Here is a 21838-nt window from a genome sequence, read left to right on the forward strand (position 1 = left end):
AGAACAAATATGAAGGTATAAAACTCAGGACTTTCCTAGCATTACTGTGCATTCAATGTACAGCCTCTACCAGGAGAGCAGAACGCATTCTTAGAGGGCGAGTTGACAGAGGGATGAGATGAAGGGGGTAGATGCCAGGACCTGGCTGTCCTGCAGGTTTCCTGCTCTGCCATGCATTTCTTGAGTGATCCAAGCTGACCATCTAGCCTGCCTGCTACTCGGCACTGGCATATCCCTGTACACACACACCCCAGAGAAACTGCAACAGCAAGTAAGTATGTGGTCAAAATACGGGACCTACTTGTCTCTGTTGATTGAAGAGTCTGAGTCTGGCAGCTAGGGCTCTGCTAGCTGTTGTGTCTGTAGATTCATCCCCCCTCTGACTCCTCTTCCAGCCTTCCCCAGCTCTGATCTACTTGCTGTCCTTCCCTTTGCTGGAGTTGATTGCTCCCTTTATGGCGTAGTCTGAATTAGAAGAGCCAGGTCAGCTCAACAAAGCTCTGCTGCTTTAAACTAACTCATCTCCTCTTGAACGCCACACAAGATGCTCAGCTCTCAAATAGCAATGATCTCTAAAAGGCGGGAGCCAGCTGTGGAAATGAGAAATGAGGGCAAAGCAGGAGAGCTGCCTCTCAGCTGAAACACCAGCAGCTGGAAGAGGAGACATGTGCCCGTAGCCTGGCTCTACTATGTGTTGTGAATCAGAGTCCACAAGCACAAGAGGAGAAGAAAAGCAGCTGGGATTGCCCTTCTAGCCCTTTCCTCCCTGAGAAGGGTAGACAGAAGAGGATGATTGTCGCCGCAGTTCTTGTACAAGTTAGCAATTGTATCTAAAACCTTTCTCTCTGGCATTTCTCCAGTACCAGAGCCTGGGCGGGTTAAGGCAGGTCACAGCCGGCCTGTGCCGAGGTGTCGTGTCATGCTGCGTGCTTTTATACGAGGCTTCCATGATTTATTTGATACTTCTTTCAAAAGCTTTACTTCTAGCTAGTTGCCTAAATTAATATATTTGTTGTCATCGAGAATGGGTGACTTAACTGCAGGCTGGGCCCCTGGCTGAGCGGAGGAGGCGAGTTTTCCTCTCTCTGCAAGGAAAGAGGGGTGAGGAAGAGCCATGTCTCTGCCCGGCCACTGCAGCCTTTCAAGGCCTTTGTGGTACACTCCTGCTTTCCTCCTGTGATTGCCATTGCTCTGCAATATCCTGTATTGTGGTAACTTTTTTGAGCTTTATTTTGATACATGCTAAACCAGTGATTATATTTTGCTTAACCCGAAGCTTTGTGTGGTGTGAGCCAGGGTTTTATTAGCAATGGCCTCCATGTCGGACTGCCACCTATCCAAGGGAAAATCAGGGCTGCAAGGGGGAGGTCTGCTCAGGGCTTTGCATACAGGGTGTGGGGCAAGTCTCAGTGCGGCCGTGGGCCACCACAGTACTAAATCACCTTGAAAGGACAACTGTGAACGTTGTGTTCAAGGTAATGCATTTCAGAGCAGGATGAGGAGTCAGGCAGCAGAGGTATGCCCATCAGAAGTGTATGGAGTGAAAGTCAACAGCTCCCTTGGCCTCTGAGCCCAGGGCACTGCTGGGTGACGTGCCCAGTCCCCCTCCACAGCTTTGTACGCTGAGTGAAGCAGTTGCTGGGCTGAAGGTAGAGTTGTTGCACCTGCTCCATGGCCTCATTGACCAGGGGCGCATGAGGCTGGAGACAGATAAGTGGGTCTTATTGGTAAAGTGAGTTTTATACCAGTGGCTCTCCAACTGGCTTCTGGGAAAAAAAAGAAATCTGGTTTGCACAGTTTCTGTGGCTTTAAATATCTCATTGTATTACATCAGTCAGATGTGGGGATAAGATAGATGGAGTGAAAAAGAAAAGTGCAAGACAGAAAATGAAAAGTGCCATCCTGTTCAGTACAAATGATTCTGCCCTGGGCTGAAGAGGGCAGAAGGAGAGAATGATGGAAAGTGCTCAACCAGCAGTTGAAAGGCAAACCTGAGAAAGAACTGAGAGGAGATAGGAGGGAGTGATTCTGCAGTAAAGAAAAAAGAGGAAAAAAAAAAATTAAGATCTGACCTAGATACAAAGATCACTCCCATCCTGTCCCCTGTTTGCTAGGTCAGGAGATGTAATGAGGAGAGCAAGACGTCCCAAGGACTGCTACAAAATTCCTCCTAGGTTTTAAGCCCGTGTAAGGAGGATCAGCAGGAAACATGAAGTAGCTGTGCCGTACGGCATGTGAGCTGGTGTCTGCCTGGGTGCTGGTGAGGTTGACTGCAGGGGAAATAATCTTGTTCACCGTGTGTCCCCATTCCTCAACCCCTCACAACATCAGGTAAAAGCCAAGAGGTGGAGCAACGGGTGAGCATTATGTTAGCCTGTGAGTGAGATGCTTTTACTCAATGCTCGGCTTTGCAGCAGCAGCTCAGCTCCCGCCGTGTGCAGAATCTGACCTTCTCAGTTATTTTTATATGCTTTTCCCCTGCCCTGTGAAGGGTCAGGCTCTTGCCATTGTTCATCTCATAATAAGGGTGTGTAGTTTGGCTGAACATTGTAATCTAATGATAATCAGCCAGTAGGTGAATGGTTTAAAAATATCAAGAGAGATCATGAGAAACAGCAGAACAACAGAACTAGGAGTAATAAAATGAGGTTGATAAAGGAAGAGTCACCTGAAAAGTCTCCAGGGAGGTCTGCTATGTTGAGGCATGGCCTCTTGGGATAAATGTGAGCCTTCCTATGAAACCATTCATAAATTATGTGAACTGTTTGCTTTTAAAAGCCTTCTAGCAGAGACAGCCATCCATATCAAGTCACCTGTTAACTCTTGATATTTCCAGCCTCTTTTCTTTGCCTGTTGCTAGTACCCTGACTATAAGGCTTTCTTACACTGGTGAGTTATCCAGTCTTATCTGTGCCAGCAAGGCATGCTCTGTGTGGAGCTTATTCACAAGAAATTCAACAAAAATATTTCTTGCTCAAAATTCAAGCTGTTTTACTTGGACACTGATATCCTGTGTTTGTATCCTGGACTTGAAGTAAATTTTTAAAAGTGTTCTAAATGACTGTTAAATTCTTGTTTTATTTTTAAAAGTGACTTGGGCACCTCACCCATGGGAAATTCAACCCATTTGAATTTGGGCCCATTTAAATTCTGGACAAGGTTTGGGTCACATATTCCTCTGGCCAGGCTTGGATCTCTGATTGTAACTGAATCCAGACCTTTGTGATTAAACTCTCTAGTGTGAACTGTGAAGGAAGAACATCCATGTGGACTCTGTTGATAAAACCTTTGGGTACTTGTGCAAGATGTATTTAAGTAATGTTAGGGTTTTTTTGGTGGAAAAACACATTTGACATTTGCTTTTTACTGGTCTTCAGAGGCTGACAATGAACACAAAAAAATCCACATATAACATGAAAATAAATCTTATCTTCTGGCTCTCATAAACATGGCACACAATGCTTTTTTCCACTCCACAATTTGAGAAAACATTGATTTGATCCATTTAAGTGATGAATTCCCACAAAATAAAACCTTTTTTCTGGAATTATGACCTTGGGCAGATTAGAGCAGCTAGGTAAGAAATCCAGCAAGTATTTATCAAAGGCTTCTAAGACAGTGCAAACTCTAGTGAGTTCAAAAGCAAGAGACTTTTAGTCTTCATACAACTGACAGGGTCATAACGTTTCAAGAATGCCAGGAATCCGTGTGGCTGTTCCATTAAACACCCCTGATTAGTGAACGTGCTGATAAACTTCGAGAGTCAGAGGTCAACATTGTGGAGCCGAAGGTACCCCAGGTATCTGAAAATGTCTCCAGAATTCATGCTTCTCTCGCCCAGTTAACCCCTTCCATCACTCCACCCATGGAAGCTCAAAAATTGAAAGAGAGTATGTGCCTTGGACACAATATTTTCCAGATAATTCTGCAGAGATGTTGAGCTATTCTGAAAAGTATGGAAAAATTACCTCAGGCATCTCCCATGGAAATGTTCTTGACAGCTGGTTGTTCTTTGATTTCAGGTTGAGCTCATAGTTAATATATGTGTAAAATCCCATGTTGCCACTGGCTCATCCAGCCTCTCTCCCCTCAACTTCAGGTGATACAATGATGGCAGCAGGCTGTGCGTTAAAATACCTCCAGAGCTATCAAATTGCAAACACGACTGCAATTTCAAAATACTCAGACAGGACCGGTCGCACCACCCTGTCACTGTGCAAAGCTCTCTGCTTTGTTAAGGTTTTGTTGTAAGAGCTACAGCTATATTCCCACCAAATGCCTGTAGCAAGCAATTGGGAAATCCAGGAAAATATGGGCTCTGTGCCTGACTGTTGCTTTTGCAGGGCATTGGTTCAGGGGCAGCACAATCAGGAGGGTCCCAGGAAGGCTGAATTATCCCAGCAGCTCCCTGGGGTGGTAGCCCATTTTTCAGGTAATTGTCCTAACTGGCAAGTCCACCCCAATGCAGCATGGACATTGCTTCTGCCTCAATCTCCCAGGCAGCAGCACAAGGCTCAGAGTTTAACCGGTCCTGCAATATACGGCTTCTCATTCCATGCTCTGATTAGGAGCTGCTGGAGGTACTGAGGATTCATCTCTGCTGAGGGCCACAGCGTGACCCCATCAGTTTCTTTGAAAATCAATAGGAAGAAATGTCGGAGAATGCAAAGGAAGCAGGAACAGTCAAAGTAGAGACAAGTGATGTCCTGTAATGGCTGTAATGATTCTGAAACACGCAAGGTCACAGATAATTAGGAACCTAATTCTCCTTTGAAAGAATCTGTCAAGTTACTTCCCTACCTCAAAAACAATTGCTGATTGATGTTATTTCTGGGCTAACAAACTCATTGAAGGTAGTCTGAATGGAGGTTGTATGGCTTTTACTATCCAGGTGGAGTTAGGTAGCCACAGCTGTAGAAGAAAACCCAAGTAAAGAGGTTTTCATTGTTGTAGTAAAATAGTCTTGATGGGATGTGTTTCACGAAGGTGCTAACACTGCTGCAAGTGAGAGCCACAATGCAGTAATTCTGTTAATCAAACCTTCAACAGTTTATGCTAGAGAGATCTCCCCGTTTGGATGCTTTACTGTGCTGCAGTTATTCAGAAGTGTTGTGAAGTGGGGAGAAAAGAGACAGGAGTGATGGAGCTGCCTTGGGACCAGGGGAGAGTGTGCAGAGAGCCCAGGGCAGGTGAGGAGGCTGAGCAGGCACTAACATGAGCTTTACAGAAAGAAACAAAATTAGGGGACTCTTCTCAGTGTATATTGCAGTTAACACTTCAGGAAGAGGATGCAGAGCTTTCTAGACTGCATCTGGTAGGATTTTGAAACCAATTTGTACCAATGTAGACTACGACATGCTGCTTAGAGCTGCAAAGCAGGAGAGTCAGTAGCTAACACTAAATGTCAGACTCCTTCCTCTCTACCATATTTCTATCCAATTGGTTTTGATTTTACTTCTAATTGTAAAGAGTGAGGGAAGTGCTGGTCTCCTGTAGGAGAGAGGTAAAAGGTTTTATAATAAGCAACTAAGTCAGTTGAGAAGAGAGGGTTTTTTTCCCCTGGACTCCGTGTGTGCCTGGAGCTGGCGCTGAGGGAGCTATGGCATGGGTCCAGACCCAGAGCAACTTCCAAACAGTAGAGATGGAAGGCAAATTTGGACTTCAGCACAAGCGTGGGTGTTAGCTTAAAATGTATAATGCAAAATTGACTCACAGCTCAAAGGCCAGGGCCACAACCAGTGAAATAGCAACCCCACAACTCACAGACAAAGTTTGAGGATTAGGCTAGGTGGCAGAGATAGCCAAGAGAAGGAAGAGGCTATATGAACCTCTCAAGTAGGTATAATTTTAAAAACACTGTAATTGTGAACCGCATTCTGAGAGGTTTCTGGTAATGAGGTCTTAGGTTTTGGGTTTGTTTTGGTTTGGTTTGGTTTTTTTGGTGGGTTTTTTTTTCCAAAGTTGGATCTTCATGTTTTTTCACAGCTTCTTCAACCTCAGCAAGGCCCTAGACTTGAGGGGAGATGGGTCGTCTTTCTCAAAGAAAGAGCAGTGTAGCTACAATTGTTTGGATCATTTTGACTTCAGAGATGTGAGACAGAGAAAGGCCATAAGAAAACATGGTTGCAACAAGAAGGATAAAACATATAAAAATATGGTTTCAAAGTTTTCAAAGTCCTGAATTCTGCTGTATCGTGGGTAGAGTGAGATGTGAAATTCAGGTGAAGATGAGCTTTTAACTGGCTGCATGTGGGTTCAACTGGCAGAGTGCTCTCAGCACTGAGGATTCAACCCAATTCAAAGCAGAAATTGCAAGTTCCAAACCCAATAAAAACTCTGGTTCAAAAAACAGCTGAGATTTCTGCAAAGTGACAGCCAAGAATTTACCTCACCCCTAATTTACACAACTCAGACATTTAGAAAGCAAAGACATGAATAATTAGGTAGACACTAAACATTACAAGGTTGTCTAAACCTTTCTGTCTGGTTATGAATTATAAATTACATATTTGCTCTCATCCAGGTATTAGTTTTTGCAATGGGGATGTTTATGGCATGCTATTTTGTTATCGAGATTTGTATAATTTGAACAAGAAGTTAAAAACTGCAAATTTAGTCGATACCCAGTACAGGCAAGGCACGGCATGGCTGGAGCGCACATGAGTCTGTTCTGCCAGACCAGTGCTGGTTTTCTGACAGGTCAACTGGAGTGTCTCCGTGTTGCAGTACTACAGTTGGGAATATAGTGTGTGTATGGAGCAGACATAAGCAACTCTGCACATGATCTCCTTCAGCTGGGCAGTTATTAGCCTGGTCTCAGTGCCAGCCCTGCCTGAAGCAGTGTACGGGCGGGTGAGCAGCAGTAGTCAGCCCTCAAGGTGGGAAATGAGAAGCTGGACACAGTGCAGGGTGGAACAAGGCCAGTTTTCTCAGGTGAAGCTCAACCACAACTGGGAAATCCTGTGCAGGAGTTGGGGAGCTAGCTCAGCTCTTAGGAAACTTGCACATCAACATCCCTGTGCCAGAGGCTTCCCTGACGCGTGACGTGGAGATAGCATTACCTTCCCTGGGAGGGTAAGCGACAGTGAAGCATGCTGAGTCTGCTGATAGTAGATGATCTCAGGGCATGCCTACACCAAAGTGGTGAGATTGCAACTTCTGCAGATCTTTCTCCTCAGATAGGCTCCCACGTGGGCTGCACTACCCCAGTCTCAGCTACTTGCTTGGAGGTTGGGACCTTGTGTGGCCACAGCTAAATTGCTGTTAATTTGCAAGTAACCCCCTGAAAACAGCTGAGGTCTGTGCCTCCTCCAGCCGTACTCAGAGGTCTGCAGTACAATTACATACACGTGGGGGCATGGCTTTCAAATGGTCACTGTCATGTTGCCTTTGGGTTTCTTTCTGCCCTTTTTTTTGCCTTTTTTTTATTATTATTATTGCAGACTGCATTTGGAGAGGGACTGTGTTGACCGACCTGGATTATGGATTATTGTCAATGCCAAAACTGGGCTGGATTATACAGCAGCTAGTACAAGACCAAACCTGAACAAAATGCATGTGTGTGTTTTCTCTGGTTCCATCCCTGTGGATCCCTTCCACATCTCTTCTTCAATTTAAGGTGGTCTTAAAGTGAGAAGAAAAGCTTCATATGATAAATGGGTGCTTTAACTCCACAGAGCCTTTATTTTGATATCCCCCTCCTCATTTTAGTAGGTGAGCCTTTGTTTCTAAGCAATACTGTACAAATTGGCAGATGTATGTTGGATATGTATGGGACTGGAGCCCGTTTCTAACACATCTGTGAACTTTTGCATTTTCCTTTGAACAAAAGGCTACTACTGAAGGGGAAAACAGAGTCAAGATCCAATGATATGTCAAGTGGTGTGTGCATGTGTGTCCCAACAGCTAATGATATCCTGTTTCATCAGCATTCACTCTCTTCTCTCCCTTCTGTCATTCAAAGATTATTTTTTAAAATTTCTTAGAAGGGGCACAAGCATAACTTTCACTCCAGCACAAAACACTTCAAGTGCTGTTGTTGCTCTGTATGTCGTAGGCTCTGTCTCCTTCTTCCCAGCACTGAAGTATCTGGAGCCCAGATTTGTAGTCAAGATTTCAGGCACATTTTTGTGGCCTCATAGTTCTTATTTAGTTTTTAAAAAGAAAAAAAGAAAAACTATTTTAATAATTTGACCTGCATTTTCATCATTTCTAATGTCTATGACATCCTTCCATATGTGTTTCTGCCTGCCTGACTGTCCTGTCAATACTTATTAATTTCATGGCAATCTTTTCAAGTGTGTTTGGAAACAAACAGGAAAAAGTTACTCTAAGGTCAAGAATGAGCGAAACAGGAATGATCATGTTCCCTACAACAGTTTGTATTTCTGTAGCTTTTTCTACTTTGCTCTTAAAATGGGCTTTACACATACAGATCTGTAAAGCATCCCTGAAGAGGGAAGTTGGAGTCCTGGAGGTGAGAGGAGGCACCAAGGCGTTAGTTACCAAAGTGAATCAGTGAGTCAGTGGTAGAACGAGGAGGTCCAAGGCTCCATCCCCTGCGCAAGCTCTTCTGATGGAAATATGAGACATGGACATCTCAGGGTGAGAGCTTTGGCTACTTAAATAACTGTCCACTGAAGTGACCCGGTGGATAAATGATGCTGAAAAACTTGGGACTCCACAGGTAGCGGGACCAGTGCGGTCAAAGTGTCCTCAGTGTGCAAAGTGCTTACCCAGAGCCGTAGCTTTCTTAATTTGATAGGCTTACCAAGTCAGTGTAAAAGAAAATCTAGCTAATGATTTAAACCTAGAAACAAAACTTGGTTTTCTCTGAGAAAATCATAGGAGCCGCTACTTGCTTTTTTAATTTATTTTATTATTCTGCCCCATTCATACAGCTAGAGAGCTGTGTTTATGGCCTTCCGCTATTTGGAAGAGAAGTGAACAAATACCAGCCAGAGCTGAAAAAAAATAAAGGACAGGGATGTCAGTAGTCCTGGATAAAGCCTGCCCCAGTGCTGTGGGTAACTGGTGTCTTGGCAAAGGTGGCCTCTTTTCCCTGGAGTTTCTCCTGGTGGGAATGAAGAGCCTCCAGACCCGGGCACTCACTGCAGGGGCGCTAGGGTCAGGCAATACGACTTTTGGAGCCTCCTCAGTATGGTGAGAAGTGTTTCTAAAGAAAGGGCGGCCAAACCTGAAAGAGAGGAGAAAAGCCCTGTGAGAGGAGGTCGCGGTGGGAGCCCGGCTCTCCGGGGCTGTCGCAGCGGGCGGGAGCCAATTCCCGGGTCAAAGACGACGCAACTTGGAGTGAAATGAATTTACAACGTCCTGAGCCACAGCCTAGCGCTGCGCTAGAGAAAGTGATGGAAACGCGGTAAACCCCGCGTCCCTGCGAAGCGCTATCGCCAGCTCCCGCCTCCTGCCCCGGAGACCCCCGCGGGGGCGGTGGCTCCCGGGGCGGCTCCCGCGGCGGCAGTGCTCTCTAGCGGCCGGCGCACGCTGCGGGCGCCCAGCCCAGCCCAGCCCAAGAGCCCTGGCAGGGCTGCGGAGTCTCTGTCCCCTGCCCGGCTGGGTGATCTGGTCCCTTCGGTAGTGGTGGGGCTGATGCAGCTCCACGCCGGAGGATTAGAGACGGGGTGAGGCTGTCCAAACTGCAAAGGGCTTTCCAAACCGCCCTCTCCTGGTTGTGAGCGCTTCAGAGAGGCTATCGTGAGCCGATGTCCCAACGTGCTCTGTGGATTAGGCCAAGGAGGGCTGGTGTGCACAGGCTGCCCGGTAAGCGGGGTTCCTTCAGGCTGGGAAAATCTTTGCGTTGCGCAGTGAACCAGCCACACATGTGCCTGTACCAACACAGTGGTACGCGGGGGCTCAGAGTGCCCACAGTCCCTCAGCTACGTATCGGAGAGACCTGACTGCGCTTTCACAGGTAAGTACAAGTCTGAATTTGCACGTTATGTTGCACATTCATAAAGAAAAGAAACGTTGGATTTTGTTGAGGGCTTTTAGTAGAGGAAATTGAAAAATATGTATCTGACATATCTGAAGACTTGGTTTTAACTTGCATCCTGACTGTTCCAGATGTTCCCCAGATGTCAAAGGGAACCAGTCATTGAAAGAGCAGAACACATTTGTTTTAACAAGTTCTAACTTCAGTATTGCCAAAGAATTAAAAGCCCTGGTTTTGTTTTTATTTTTTTTTTCACTGATAACTCTAATATCTATTAATTGTCTACTAATCTAATTGAAAGTGAATTAGTTCCTTTTTATTCCAGGCAGCATGAGGTTGATATACGTCCCGATCCTGGCTGCTTCCCAATCTCTTCTCTTTGGGTTTGTATGGTACTGAGCAGCTCCTGGAAAAGAAGTGCTATAAACATTGGCAATGATCAATGCACACCAGAGGGGTAAAAATACAGAGCTGAGTTCTTCCACGAAGGGCTTATAAAGCTCATCAACTTGGGGCTTCCATCTTCAGCGCTTTCCTTGACAGAAAGATTCCAGGGGGTGTGGAAGAGTTGAAAGCTGCAAGAGAGTTTGGAAACTGCCCCGATCCACTGACAAAACCTCCTCAGCAGGGCCCAGAGTCCTCAGGGGGTGGCAGTCAGGCCAAGGGGCCCCTCGCTGCAGCTCTTTTCCCCAGGGTTGGGGGGCAGTGGGGACGGGACCTGGCTGGGGCAGCCCTCGCCTCCTCCCGGTGAAATGTGGGGTGAGGGCAGGGTGCGCTTCAGCCTGGGCCTTCCCTTCCCACTCTCCTTTCCCTTCTTCTTTCCAAGTGGGAAATTAACATTCAACTAGAATACAACGTGCAAAACCCGTGTTTTCCAAGAATTTATTGTACAAATTCAAGATTATTCAAAACATCAATATGATTTCCATTACCTCAGCTGCTCCCAACACTCCTAGGGACAAATTTCTTTGCATTGAAGGAGATGCTGTTAGTGGCAGAGACTATTTATAGTGCTTTAAGTCCACGGAAACTAGAAACTGAATTATGGGCTGTGCACAGGTGCACTGGTTTAACTTAAGCTGCTTGAAAAAAGCAGCTACAGTTTGTGTGCGTGGGTTTTCTTAGAGAAGTTGGATTGTGCCTGTTTTGTGTGCACCTTCGATAACGATCAAACTCGGAGGGAGAGGAGAAGTCTGCGGGCAGCCGGCCTGACGTGAGGCAGCGAGTACGAAATGGGCCTGGTGCTTCCCGGGGCAGAACGTTGTGCACGGGCTTTCAGCAGGGAACGGTGGCGGAACGTCTTTCTGCTGTTGCTGTGTTCGGTTACATATCTAGTACCAATTCCTGCTGTGAGCTCGGGCTTTGTTAAAGCCCCGGGAATAAAAAAAGACATGGATGAGGCGCGCGCGCCCCGCCCGCGTCCCGTCCCGCTTCGCCGGTCCTCCGTGCCGCCAGGGGGCGCTCTTGCAGGCGGCCGCCGGCACGGGGTGGGGGGTGCTGCGCGCTCCCCGCGGAGGGGCGGGGCCGCCCGCGCTTTCCGGCTCCGTGACCCGGCAGTGCAAGCGGAGGCGGCGGCCGTCTGCTGAGGTGCGGAGCGGGGCCGTGGCCGCTCCTCGCTTTCCCTCAGCGCGCCGGGCGGTTCCCTCGCCCCTCAGGGAGTGCCGGGACGGGCGGCGGCGCGGCTCCTCTCGGCATCGCTCTGCCGGCAGGCCCCGGCGGTTATTTAAACCTCAGATCGAAGCGGTCCTGCGGCCGTGCCGTCTCTCTGCCCGGGTAGGCAGCGGCGGTGTGGCGCGGCGGCGGCGGAGGGGCGAGCCCGGGCACCGGGAGCTGCGAAGCCCTGAGGGGAGGGGGAGGCTCTTCCCCGGCCGCGAGGAGCTGCAAAATCTGTCGCTGTCTTTCTAGTTTTCATAGTTATTTTTTTGCTGGAAGTGGTTTTGTGGTAAACCTGTGCTGTGCTCTCTCTTCAGGCTGAGGACTGGCCGTCGCTCATCAGCTGCGTGCAGTGGTGTCTAGTAAACCCAAACCGTCCCGTTAAGCCTAGTGGCACCTTGCGTCTCGTCAGCTGAAAATGAAGACGGTTTTAATGGTCGCAGAGAAGCCTTCTCTGGCTCAGTCCATTGCCAAGATCCTCTCCAGGGGTAGGAATGAGGGCATGGCGGTTCATTTCTTCTGCTTGTGGTTTTGTCAGTGGCAGAGTCGAAGTGCTCTGCAGCACACAACCCAATGGAGGAGATGCGTGTTAGTTGCATAGAGGCAAACTGCGTGATGCGGAGTTACCAGGTTTTGCTGTAGGTGAAGTGAGGTTGAGAAACACCCCGGGCAGTTACTTGGTTGTCTTGGGGCAGCTGCCACCCGGGAATTATGGCTTAGGACAGGTTACAGTTCATAAAATAACTGGTTGGCACCTCACATTATTTTTATGTGCTGATGCGTATTCAATTCAAGAATAAAGGAATCTGGTTTTGATATTTTATGTAGCTAGAGTGTGTATTAGTGTACGTGGTTTCTAGAAAGTGCCAATCAGGTAGCAAGTTGCTGTTCTGAGATTTTTGAAGCTATAGTAAATATTTCATAAATCACATGGAAAGCAGAATGAGTTGGTTATTACTGTACTGGTCTAGAAAACTAGCTGTATTTTCATAAGGATTTCTTGGTGGGAGGGAAGGGATGGAGAAGATAATGGATAGTTTCAAATAAATGAAATATGCTTTAAAAAAATTAATTGAAATAAAAACTTGATCAATGACTAGAATTTTGTGATTAGAAAGACTCTAGCTGTAAGATCTAAGAAGAGGGGGATGTCATTTCACACCAACTAACTTATTTCAACAGTTTTTTTTAATCCCGTTGGTATTTATGATGTTATTTTCACAGGAAGCATGTCCTCTCGCAAGGGACTGAACGGTGCATGCTCTGTGCATGAATACACTGGATCGTTTATAGGACAGAGCGCCCATTTCAAGATGACATCTGTGTGTGGTCATGTCATGACTTTGGATTTCATAGGTATTTGTTCATAAAATGTTTTAACTGATATGTGTTGTAAAATCGTGGAGGACTTCTAATAGGAAAATACTCATTGTGGAAATAATTCAGGAAGAATGTTAGAACTAGAGAGGAAAGGAGGATGAAAAGATCACTTGCGGTAAGCAGTTCTTGATTTCTGTTTCTAGTTCTCTGGCTGATCTCTTGCGTGACCTTGGGCATATACCACTTACGTTTTCTGTGCCTGAATTATGTTCCTGGAAAATGAGGGGAGAGGAGGATCAATTTGCTAGCCTGTAAAGGTCTTTTGGTACTTTGGATGAAAGGTGATTTAAGGAGTGCAGAGTCCAGAGGTATAATCTGTAAAGCATTGTAGTGCCTCACTGCAAAACAGGGACATGGTAAGGGTCATGCTCAAGGAATCCTGTCACTAACTTGCTTTGAAGTGTGGGACTAGTCGTGTGACTGCTGTATTTCTTCTAATGATAACGACCTCACAAGTTTTGAGGACTAAATTTTTAGTTATTTACACAGTGCTTTGAAGAGGTGCAGTTTAATGTACTTGCTAAGCAATATTGCTAACAATTACTTCAGAAAAATGGAAACGAACAAATGTGGTGATATGGGAAGGTGACACAGGATGCTCCATGGCATAACAGGGCTGAGACATAACTGGCCATAAGTAATGAACAGTAAAACAGACTACAATGTGCACATCATATGTGTACTGTGACAACAAGGAAAAATAGCTCAGTCCCCTTCACCTGATCAATTAATTGTACAAACAGAAGGTGTGTTAATAACTCATGTTAAAATTTCTGAAAGGTGTGTAGTGTTTTTTTCCTTCATATGTTTCAAAATGATAGCTGCAATTCACATAATGCCAAGGGGTCCCTTGATACACAGTAAAGCAAGGTGTATTAGGGGTAGAAAACTTTCCGAAACAAATCTTGCAAGTCAAGTGTTTTCAAAAGTAATGTTGCTTGCTGCTGGTTGGTTTTGGGGTTTTTCTTTAATGTATATTTAGAGCTCAGCTTAATATACTTCTGCTTTGCAGGAAAATACAACAGCTGGGACAAGGTGGATCCAGCAGAACTTTTTAGCAAAGCTCCCACAGAAAAGAAAGAAGCAAATCCCAAATTGACCATGGTGAAGTTTTTACAGGTATTCTGTCTTACAAGATTTATTTGAGAAATATCTTTTTTTTTTTCCCTTTGCATTCTTTGTCTTTATTTCATCTGGAGCATATTCCATCTTCAATGATTCATTGTTCCTATTCTTCCTTTGTTGGAGGAAGCAATGAGACCTATTTTTATCCTGTCAAGAAAAATAAATGAAATTATTCTGTGGTTCTGGAAAGCAATAAAAATTATTAATAAATTTGAAAGAGCAGTGTAGCATTTTGCTATGAGTTAGCCTTGCATTAAGAAAAACTTCTTACAGGTTAGCTAGCTTTATTTAAGAACCAGAAGTTTAAGCCTCTCCCAGCTCTTAGAGTGGATCAGTTATCTTCACTCTAGTGTAAGAAATTGAGTCTGTCTTCACCACAGATGGGTTCTGTTGGAGGGTGATACCAGAGCATTCCATGTCCTTCAAAACATTTGTTACATCTTCCCTCTACTAGGGCAGACAGGCTGTGTGAATGCACCATTTCTCACGCTGGAAGTTGTTGAATGTTTGATTTAGTAGGTCTGTTCACCTGCTTCATAAAAGTGGGCAGTGTTTAGTAATATGCTGTACAATATGCTAGAATTCTTCTAGGGTTGAAGAGAAATGAGTATGTTACTAAATAAGGATTTTCTTCCCTGCAGGAAGCAGCTTTTTGTCAAGGCTAGATCTGTTTTATTAATTTTACTGGGTTTTATGCTGTCTGAAATCTTTGCCTTGTTGAATTCACTTTTGCCATTGCCTTGTGATTTTTTTTGACTGTTAGTATCCTGCTTCTCAAAATTGGAGCATTGGATGCATATTTTGCTTGAATAGCAAGTGTAAGGCATCGTTTGTAAATACCTTCTTTAAAATAAGTCTATGTTGGTTATTGTTCACTCTTCACATGCACCCCTCTGAGAGGAAAGTGATCATTTGCTTTTACAAAGTAGTACTCTCTGAAAGGCAAGTATGTGCGGTGTAAAACTGATTTCTGTCAGATAAATTTAGACTTCATGGCATCCTTATGAACTAGGAAAGTGTTTTGGGGTTTTTTAATGATGTGGAAATTAAGGCACAGAAAGGGAAAGGGACTGTGCCCAAGGCGGCACACACAAACTGTGGCAGTTTTAGAAGACTTCCACTGCTATAGAGCTATGCTGATTCTTTTTTTTCAGCTCCTGCAGAAAAGCATCTTGTAGGCAGACTTCTGTCCCACGAAGCACAGCTTGCTTTTCTCTTCAACCGTTAAGTACCTGCAGACTTCTTGTCACTTCTACTATATTCTTCCAATCCTTTTTGCACCAAATAAATTTTCTCTAGTACTTAAAAAATAGAAATAAAAAGTATACAGTTAGTGAGGAGATAGGTCTGTTTTTGAGCTGCTGAAGAACTGTGCTAATTTTTCTCACAGGTGGAGGGAAGAGGCTGCGATTGTATTGTCTTGTGGTTGGATTGTGATAAGGAAGGAGAAAACATCTGTTTTGAAGTAAGTGTTCAATTTTTAATACTTATAGTACTGTAATATATTTGTGATATACAATACTATCAACGTATTGTTTTATGGATACGCAGTAAAATTCAAACTAGTTGAATGAAGTTTTAAAGGCATGGTGGGCACTGATGGAAAAACTCATGTGCTTTTGAACTCTTAACATGTCAGTTAAAGAGTATAAATCAGTTTCATAGCTGTTGCTCATCTGAGATGAACAATAAGGTCTTTTAAATCAAACATTTAAGTAAAACATTCCAGTGCTTTGAGAATTGGTCTGTATTTCACAGCTGGAGTAATTATTTTGCTGTCCTTATAAAACTTAATCTCTCTTATCTTTTGTTCATTAAGCAATTAGACACTTTTGAGTGTAGAGGCTGCTTTTAAGTGTAGGCTTACCACAGGAATTTGAACTCTGCGCATAAAACTTATAGAACTAAAACTGTGGTGTGCAAAGATTATTTTTTTAACATCCTATTCCCAGAAGTCTACATGAAGAGTATTTTTGAGGGGTTTTGTTTAAAGAAGCCCATTTTATCAAGTAATTGTTTAAGTTCTTTAAATACCACTGTATCATAACTGGGCCCTGGCTATACGTAGAATAAACCCAGATAGAAACTGATACATATTCACCAAAAGGTGCTGCAGCTGCATTGGTGAATTTCTTTGCACTTAGTTAAGAATAGTGCTTCACTTCCAACAGTTGCTGTTTAATAAATAAATCCTTCAGTTTTGCTAATTCTTGATATGCTTCTGAATAGCTAGACAACTACTGCTCTTGCTTATCAGTCAGTGTATTGGCATGACATCTTACTGAATTGAGAAAGTAGTTAGATATCAGCAAATATTTTGTGTAGAGTGATGTTTTTTCTTTAGAGAGAAAAACTGACTTAAGTCCTTACCTTTCAAATACTCTGAAAATATGCTTCTGATCTTCATTAGGTTCTTGATGCTGTTCTTCCTGTTATGAACAAACCTCGTAGCACCGAAAGGACGATTTATAGAGCTAAATTCAGTTCTATTACTGACACAGACATCTGCAATGCCATGAATCACTTGGGAGAACCCAATCGCAATGAAGCTCTTTCAGTCGATGCCCGCCAGGAGCTGGATCTAAGAATTGGCTGTGCGTTTACAAGGTGACAGCATAGATTACAGACAGTTTTATGAAAGGTTCGGGAATAGTGCTCTGTCCACAAAGTATGTCTCGGAACTCTAGCAGCTAATTCTGCTCGGCACCAAACTGAACAATTTTATGCACAGACGAGTAAAAAGAAATAAAAAATTGTGTTATGGATTTGAGCTAGGTAAAGTACTAGCAGCAGCTATGGTATGATCTTATTTTATGATGTTCTCCCACATTTCTGTGGGAATAAACAGGATTCAGTGAGGCAAAGTAATTAGACTTAATTAGCTATAAGAGGTGATATTTCTCAGAATGCTTTTTCCTAATGCCTGAATGATTTAATAGATTACTCATATTTATGTGTGTAAGTTAATGAAAACTCTTGCTTTTCAAGGGAATGAGAATATTAATGTACTTGTTCCTGTTCCCCCCACCACGTCTCCTCTTAGGTTTCAGACTAAATATTTTCAGGGAAAATATGGGAATTTAGACAGCTCCCTCATCTCCTTTGGGCCATGTCAGACCCCAACACTTGGATTCTGTGTTGAAAGGCATGACAAAATCCAGTCATTTAAGCCGGAGACTTACTGGGTGCTGCAAGCCAAAGTAAGTTTTGCAATCCTTGTTTGTATGTGAGGAACTTATATTTTTACCAAAGAAATGCATTTATATTTTCATTTCGTTCATTCATAAATTTGTAGCTGCTGACAAGAATTCACAATGCCTACAAAATTTACTCATGTGTTCTCATTTGGTTCACATGTGTGTCACCACTCTCTCTCTCGAGCAGATTCCAGGATGTCAGTTTTGTGTTAAAGTGGTTATTGCCTGCTGATTATAAGAATTCTTTAGTGCTAACCATCTAAGCTTAGACTCAGCCAAAAAGACTACTTAAAATGGTTTTCTTTTGTTCCCTGGGGTCCTTGGACTGACTGTGTTGTTAATTTGAATCCAGGAATTAATTAGGCTGCCAACAAACATTGGCATTGCTGAGTATTGGAATTTTAAAGCAAATAAAATGCTCATTGTGTTAATTGGCAATTGAGTCCTCTGAATACTTTGGCAGCTTATAGCAGTTTTATAGCCTCAGTGCTGTCCAAGCTCCGAGAGCAAACCAACGTGGTTGTACTGCTTGTGATCACAAGGATTTTTTAAACAAGTATGGGATAGATGGTAAAAAGTTGCCACTTTTAGATTTTAAAATAAACAAAAGATGAAATCTGGTGTCTACTGTCATCTCTTTTCTGATGCATCTCGTGTGTCATGCTAGGAAATATTTGGTGCCTGTTTTCAGACAGTTTTGTGCTCTCTCATATTGCTTGCTTCATATTTATTTTTGTACATGAGACTTAAAACATGACCTAGTTCCAGTTTAATACAAATGATTGATTTTGCTAAATCAAAATAGTAAACTTTGAATTTCTGGCCATTTCAGCCTTTACTGTTCCCAGCACTAAAAATAAGAAAAGTATTTCAGTTAACTGCAGGAGTAATTCCAGTCATTCCCCTGACACCAGAACTGAAAGTACACCCTCTTTCTCAAAAGCCGCTGTGAAAAACAGCACAACTGCATGTTTGAAGCATTTATGTTCTAGCACAGGTATTGCTAAGATTTGCTTGCTGGATTATTGTTGGAAATGTGCATTCTCATACTTCTAGTAATAGAGTTGGATTTTTTTTTTTTTTTGGGACCATTAGGTGAACCCTGAAAAAGAAAGTTCTCTCACTTTGGATTGGGATAGAGTGAGGGTGTTTGATCGTGAGATTGCTCAAATGTTTCTGAATATAACAAAGATGGTGAAAGAAGCAAAGGTAGGAATGTTTGCAAAGTGTCAGTAGAGCCATATTTCATATAAAGGAAATACCATTTAATATTTCATTTGCTGCATATTTTTTTTGTTTTTATTAAAGAAGGGTGTAGAATATCTGTATTGTTTTTTTCTTCCCTCCATTCACCTTTGTGTAAATGAGAATAAAGGGCAAGAGATTTTTTTGTTGTAGTTCATATTATGCTAGTGTGGTCATCTCAGCAGAAGCCTCTTCTTAGTATTGACTTTGGAAATGATCATCACTCATGACAGGAAGTCTTCATTACTAAACCTGCTAAGAAATACTGTTCAGATCTCTCCAAGCAGACCTCTTATTTCCCATGAGACATTGTATAAATCAGAATTTAATTACTTATATGGCAATATTTCTGCATTTAAATTTTTAATCATGTGTGTGGTACAGTCTTTATAGCCAATTAACTTCTAATTCTGCTCTGTTCAATACTTGTTTGACAGTATGTTTGGATTTAAGGGCTTATAGCCATCAATGTTCAAAGACTGCATGAAGCTTTAAAAAATCTGGATCCTTATAGTTAGAACTGTTACTTGGAATAAGCACTAAATCCTTGTAACATCGAAACTACATGCTGCTGAGGCAAATGGGAAGTAAAGACAGCAATAAGCTACTTTGCTGCATTCCCAGTTGTAGGCCTGATCTATTCTGTAACACAAAGGGACCTTAGGACTATAACTTTAGTTAGAATTTGGTAAAATTATCTCTAGTCAGATTTCCTGAAGTAAAAATATGTTGGTGGTTATTGTTTTAAGAAAACAAACCAGGTATGACAAGAATAGGCAATGTTAGGTATGCCACGTGTTTATAGGCATAATGGAAATTATACATTTACCAGTTACCAAACTTCAAAACTTTTACTGGGAAAATGCTATTTTCTAGGTAGAATCTGTGAGTAAAAAAGAGAAGGTGAAGCAGAGACCACTGGCTCTGAACACGGTAGAAATGCTACGAGTGGCCAGTGCTGCTTTAGGTATGTGTAAAAGTTCAGATTTTCACACTGTTTTAAAGCAAACTATTTTGGCTTCTCAGATGAAATAATCAAGGATGTATCAAATGTAGTTTGACACCGTCCTCTCCTATAGTACATCATTTTGGGGGAAGGATCAAGTTTAGAAAGCTTGTCAAAAGTGAAATGTTGTGTAAGATCAAGATGACAAAAGTCATATGGAAAGGACAAACCGTGATTTATTTAAAAGCTTTGTAAAGTATGTTTTCAGATACAGCAAACAAATCGTAATCACAGTGATGTGTAAATTATTTTTGTTTTCTCCTATCCTATCTTAGGAATGGGTCCACAACATGCCATGCAAATAGCAGAGCGTCTTTATACTCAGGGTTATATTAGCTACCCTCGAACAGAAACCACTCATTATCCAGAAAATTTTGACTTGAAAGGATGTTTGAGACAGCAAGCCAATAATCCTTACTGGGCAGAAACTGTGAGTACATGAAGCAATACCTGTACTGTTTAACAGATCATTCTCTAGTCTGTGTTTTAGAACGTATTTTACTTGGTATATTATGACCTGTAGGTCTTTAGAAACAATAAATATCTATAATTGCTTTCATTTATGGATGTTATATTGTTATGGATTTGATCTGAAAAGTTTCTTAACCTGCTAAGAGAGAGCTGTTATCCACTTCAGCCAGCCTGTTTTCTCTCTCTTCCTTCACCCAGGTAAAAGCTTTGCTATCAGAAGGCATTAATCGTCCAAGGAAGGGCCATGATGCAGGAGACCATCCTCCCATCACCCCCATGAGAGCTGCAACAGAAGCAGAATTAGGTACAGGCAAATTCAGTTGTGTTGGAACACCATGTGAGGAAATTAGTTCCTTGAGGTATAGGAGCCAATCTGAAAATCCCTGAGTTTTAACAGAAAATATAATTATTTGGCAGGAAGTGAAGAGAGAGCAGGCTTTATCCTAACTTAAACTTCTGATGACAGTGAAATTTGGAGCTGGTCTGCTATTCAGTAATTGGTCCTAGGGACCATAGTACTGCTAAGAAAAAGGAATAGCCAAGTTAAGAACTTAATGCCTACTCTCTCCAGGAGAAATTTCCCCCAGAATAGTAGCTTCCAAGTACTGAAAATCTGCTGTATTTTTGTGCTGGAAGTCAAGCTTCAACTGCATTTTAATTTAGTGGGGTTTATATTAAAAGGTAACATTTAACTTTCTGTACACTGTGATCCCTCAAAAAAGGATTTTGAGATTATAAGGAAGTGTAGTGAATGTATTGTGTTGTTTATTAGGAATAGCTAAGGTTGTTGTAGAAAACTGATAACTTCTGATTTTCATGAATTGGTGAAATAGTCTCTAATAGAAAAACAAATGCTTTAAATTTTTGAGTAACTGTATAGGATACTGAATGACCATGTAAGATTTTTTTTTCTTTATATACACAGCAAGATGAAATATGCAAAGCACAGGACTAAGAATTAGAAGCTGTTCATAGCAGTGTAACCTTTTGACTATTCAATTTCCTACCTGTCGATTGTGAATAAGGAAACTTTGCTTTGAAATCTAACCCATATTAATAAGTAGCATTATGGAATGATCTCTATTTTTGTTCATATGTCTTTTTTTAAGCAATAAAGGTCTCTTCTACTTTTTCTTCCCATTCAAACACATTGAAAAATTGGGAGATGAGCTGGCTAAATTGGCAGTCCTTCTCCAAAAGCATCTGCACGCAGCTCATGTCTGTATGACATGTATATAGGCAGGAAATTTTAAAGGGGAAACTGGATGGACTTTTGAATGTTATAAGCTTTTAGGTACCTTTTTTTTTTCCTGTGATACCTGTGGAAATCTGGTACCTTTTAGTGCAGGTTTTATGTAGAGCTGCAGGACTTGAGTTTTGTGGGTAAGACGTTGTTTGTCCTCAGGTGGAGATGGATGGCGACTATATGAGTATATAACTAGGCATTTCATTGCCACTGTCAGCGCTGATTGCAAGTACCTACAAACCACCATTTCTTTCAGTATTGGCCCTGAACGTTTTACCTGTATTGGAAAAGTGGTAACTTCACCAGGTAAGACAAATTGGCAAGTAAGTAGTTAGCTACATATTTTTTTTTTCCCTGTTAATTCATTGAATGGATATGAGTGAAGTTTTGGGGACAAGTACAGTTTTGAAGACATTTTTTGAGCTACCAGGACCAGAGACCAAATCTTTGTCTTCATACCTCAATTACAATAGAAAAAGTCTTAGTTTTCATGTAGTAGTCTCAAAGATTTAATGCCACATTTGTCAGTTTGAAGGCCAGTCTTTTTACAGAAAGCAAATGCCTTT

General features: G+C 42.6%; 1 protein-coding gene across 2 annotated transcripts in view; it reads left to right on the plus strand.

Moving 5' to 3' along the window:
• Positions 1–21838, plus strand: part of TOP3B (DNA topoisomerase III beta) — an 88748-nt gene that overhangs the window by 62611 nt on the left and 4299 nt on the right. The window contains exons 1-12 of one of the 2 annotated variants that reach the window (XM_054844192.1): positions 11505–11722; positions 11920–12090; positions 12827–12958; positions 13995–14101; positions 15498–15572; positions 16518–16714; positions 17151–17307; positions 18400–18513; positions 19426–19516; positions 19831–19985; positions 20225–20330; positions 21432–21578. In XM_054844192.1, the coding sequence (XP_054700167.1) occupies positions 12021–12090; positions 12827–12958; positions 13995–14101; positions 15498–15572; positions 16518–16714; positions 17151–17307; positions 18400–18513; positions 19426–19516; positions 19831–19985; positions 20225–20330; positions 21432–21578 (1351 nt within the window). In that variant the 5' untranslated portion in view covers positions 11505–11722; positions 11920–12020. Of the gene's footprint in view, positions 1–11504; positions 11723–11919; positions 12091–12826; positions 12959–13994; positions 14102–15497; positions 15573–16517; positions 16715–17150; positions 17308–18399; positions 18514–19425; positions 19517–19830; positions 19986–20224; positions 20331–21431; positions 21579–21838 lie in introns of those variants that run through there. The other variant, XM_054844193.1, reaches the window with a different exon arrangement.

Source organism: Grus americana, chromosome 16 (assembly GCF_028858705.1).
Source record: "Grus americana isolate bGruAme1 chromosome 16, bGruAme1.mat, whole genome shotgun sequence".
NCBI lineage: Eukaryota > Metazoa > Chordata > Aves > Gruiformes > Gruidae > Grus > Grus americana.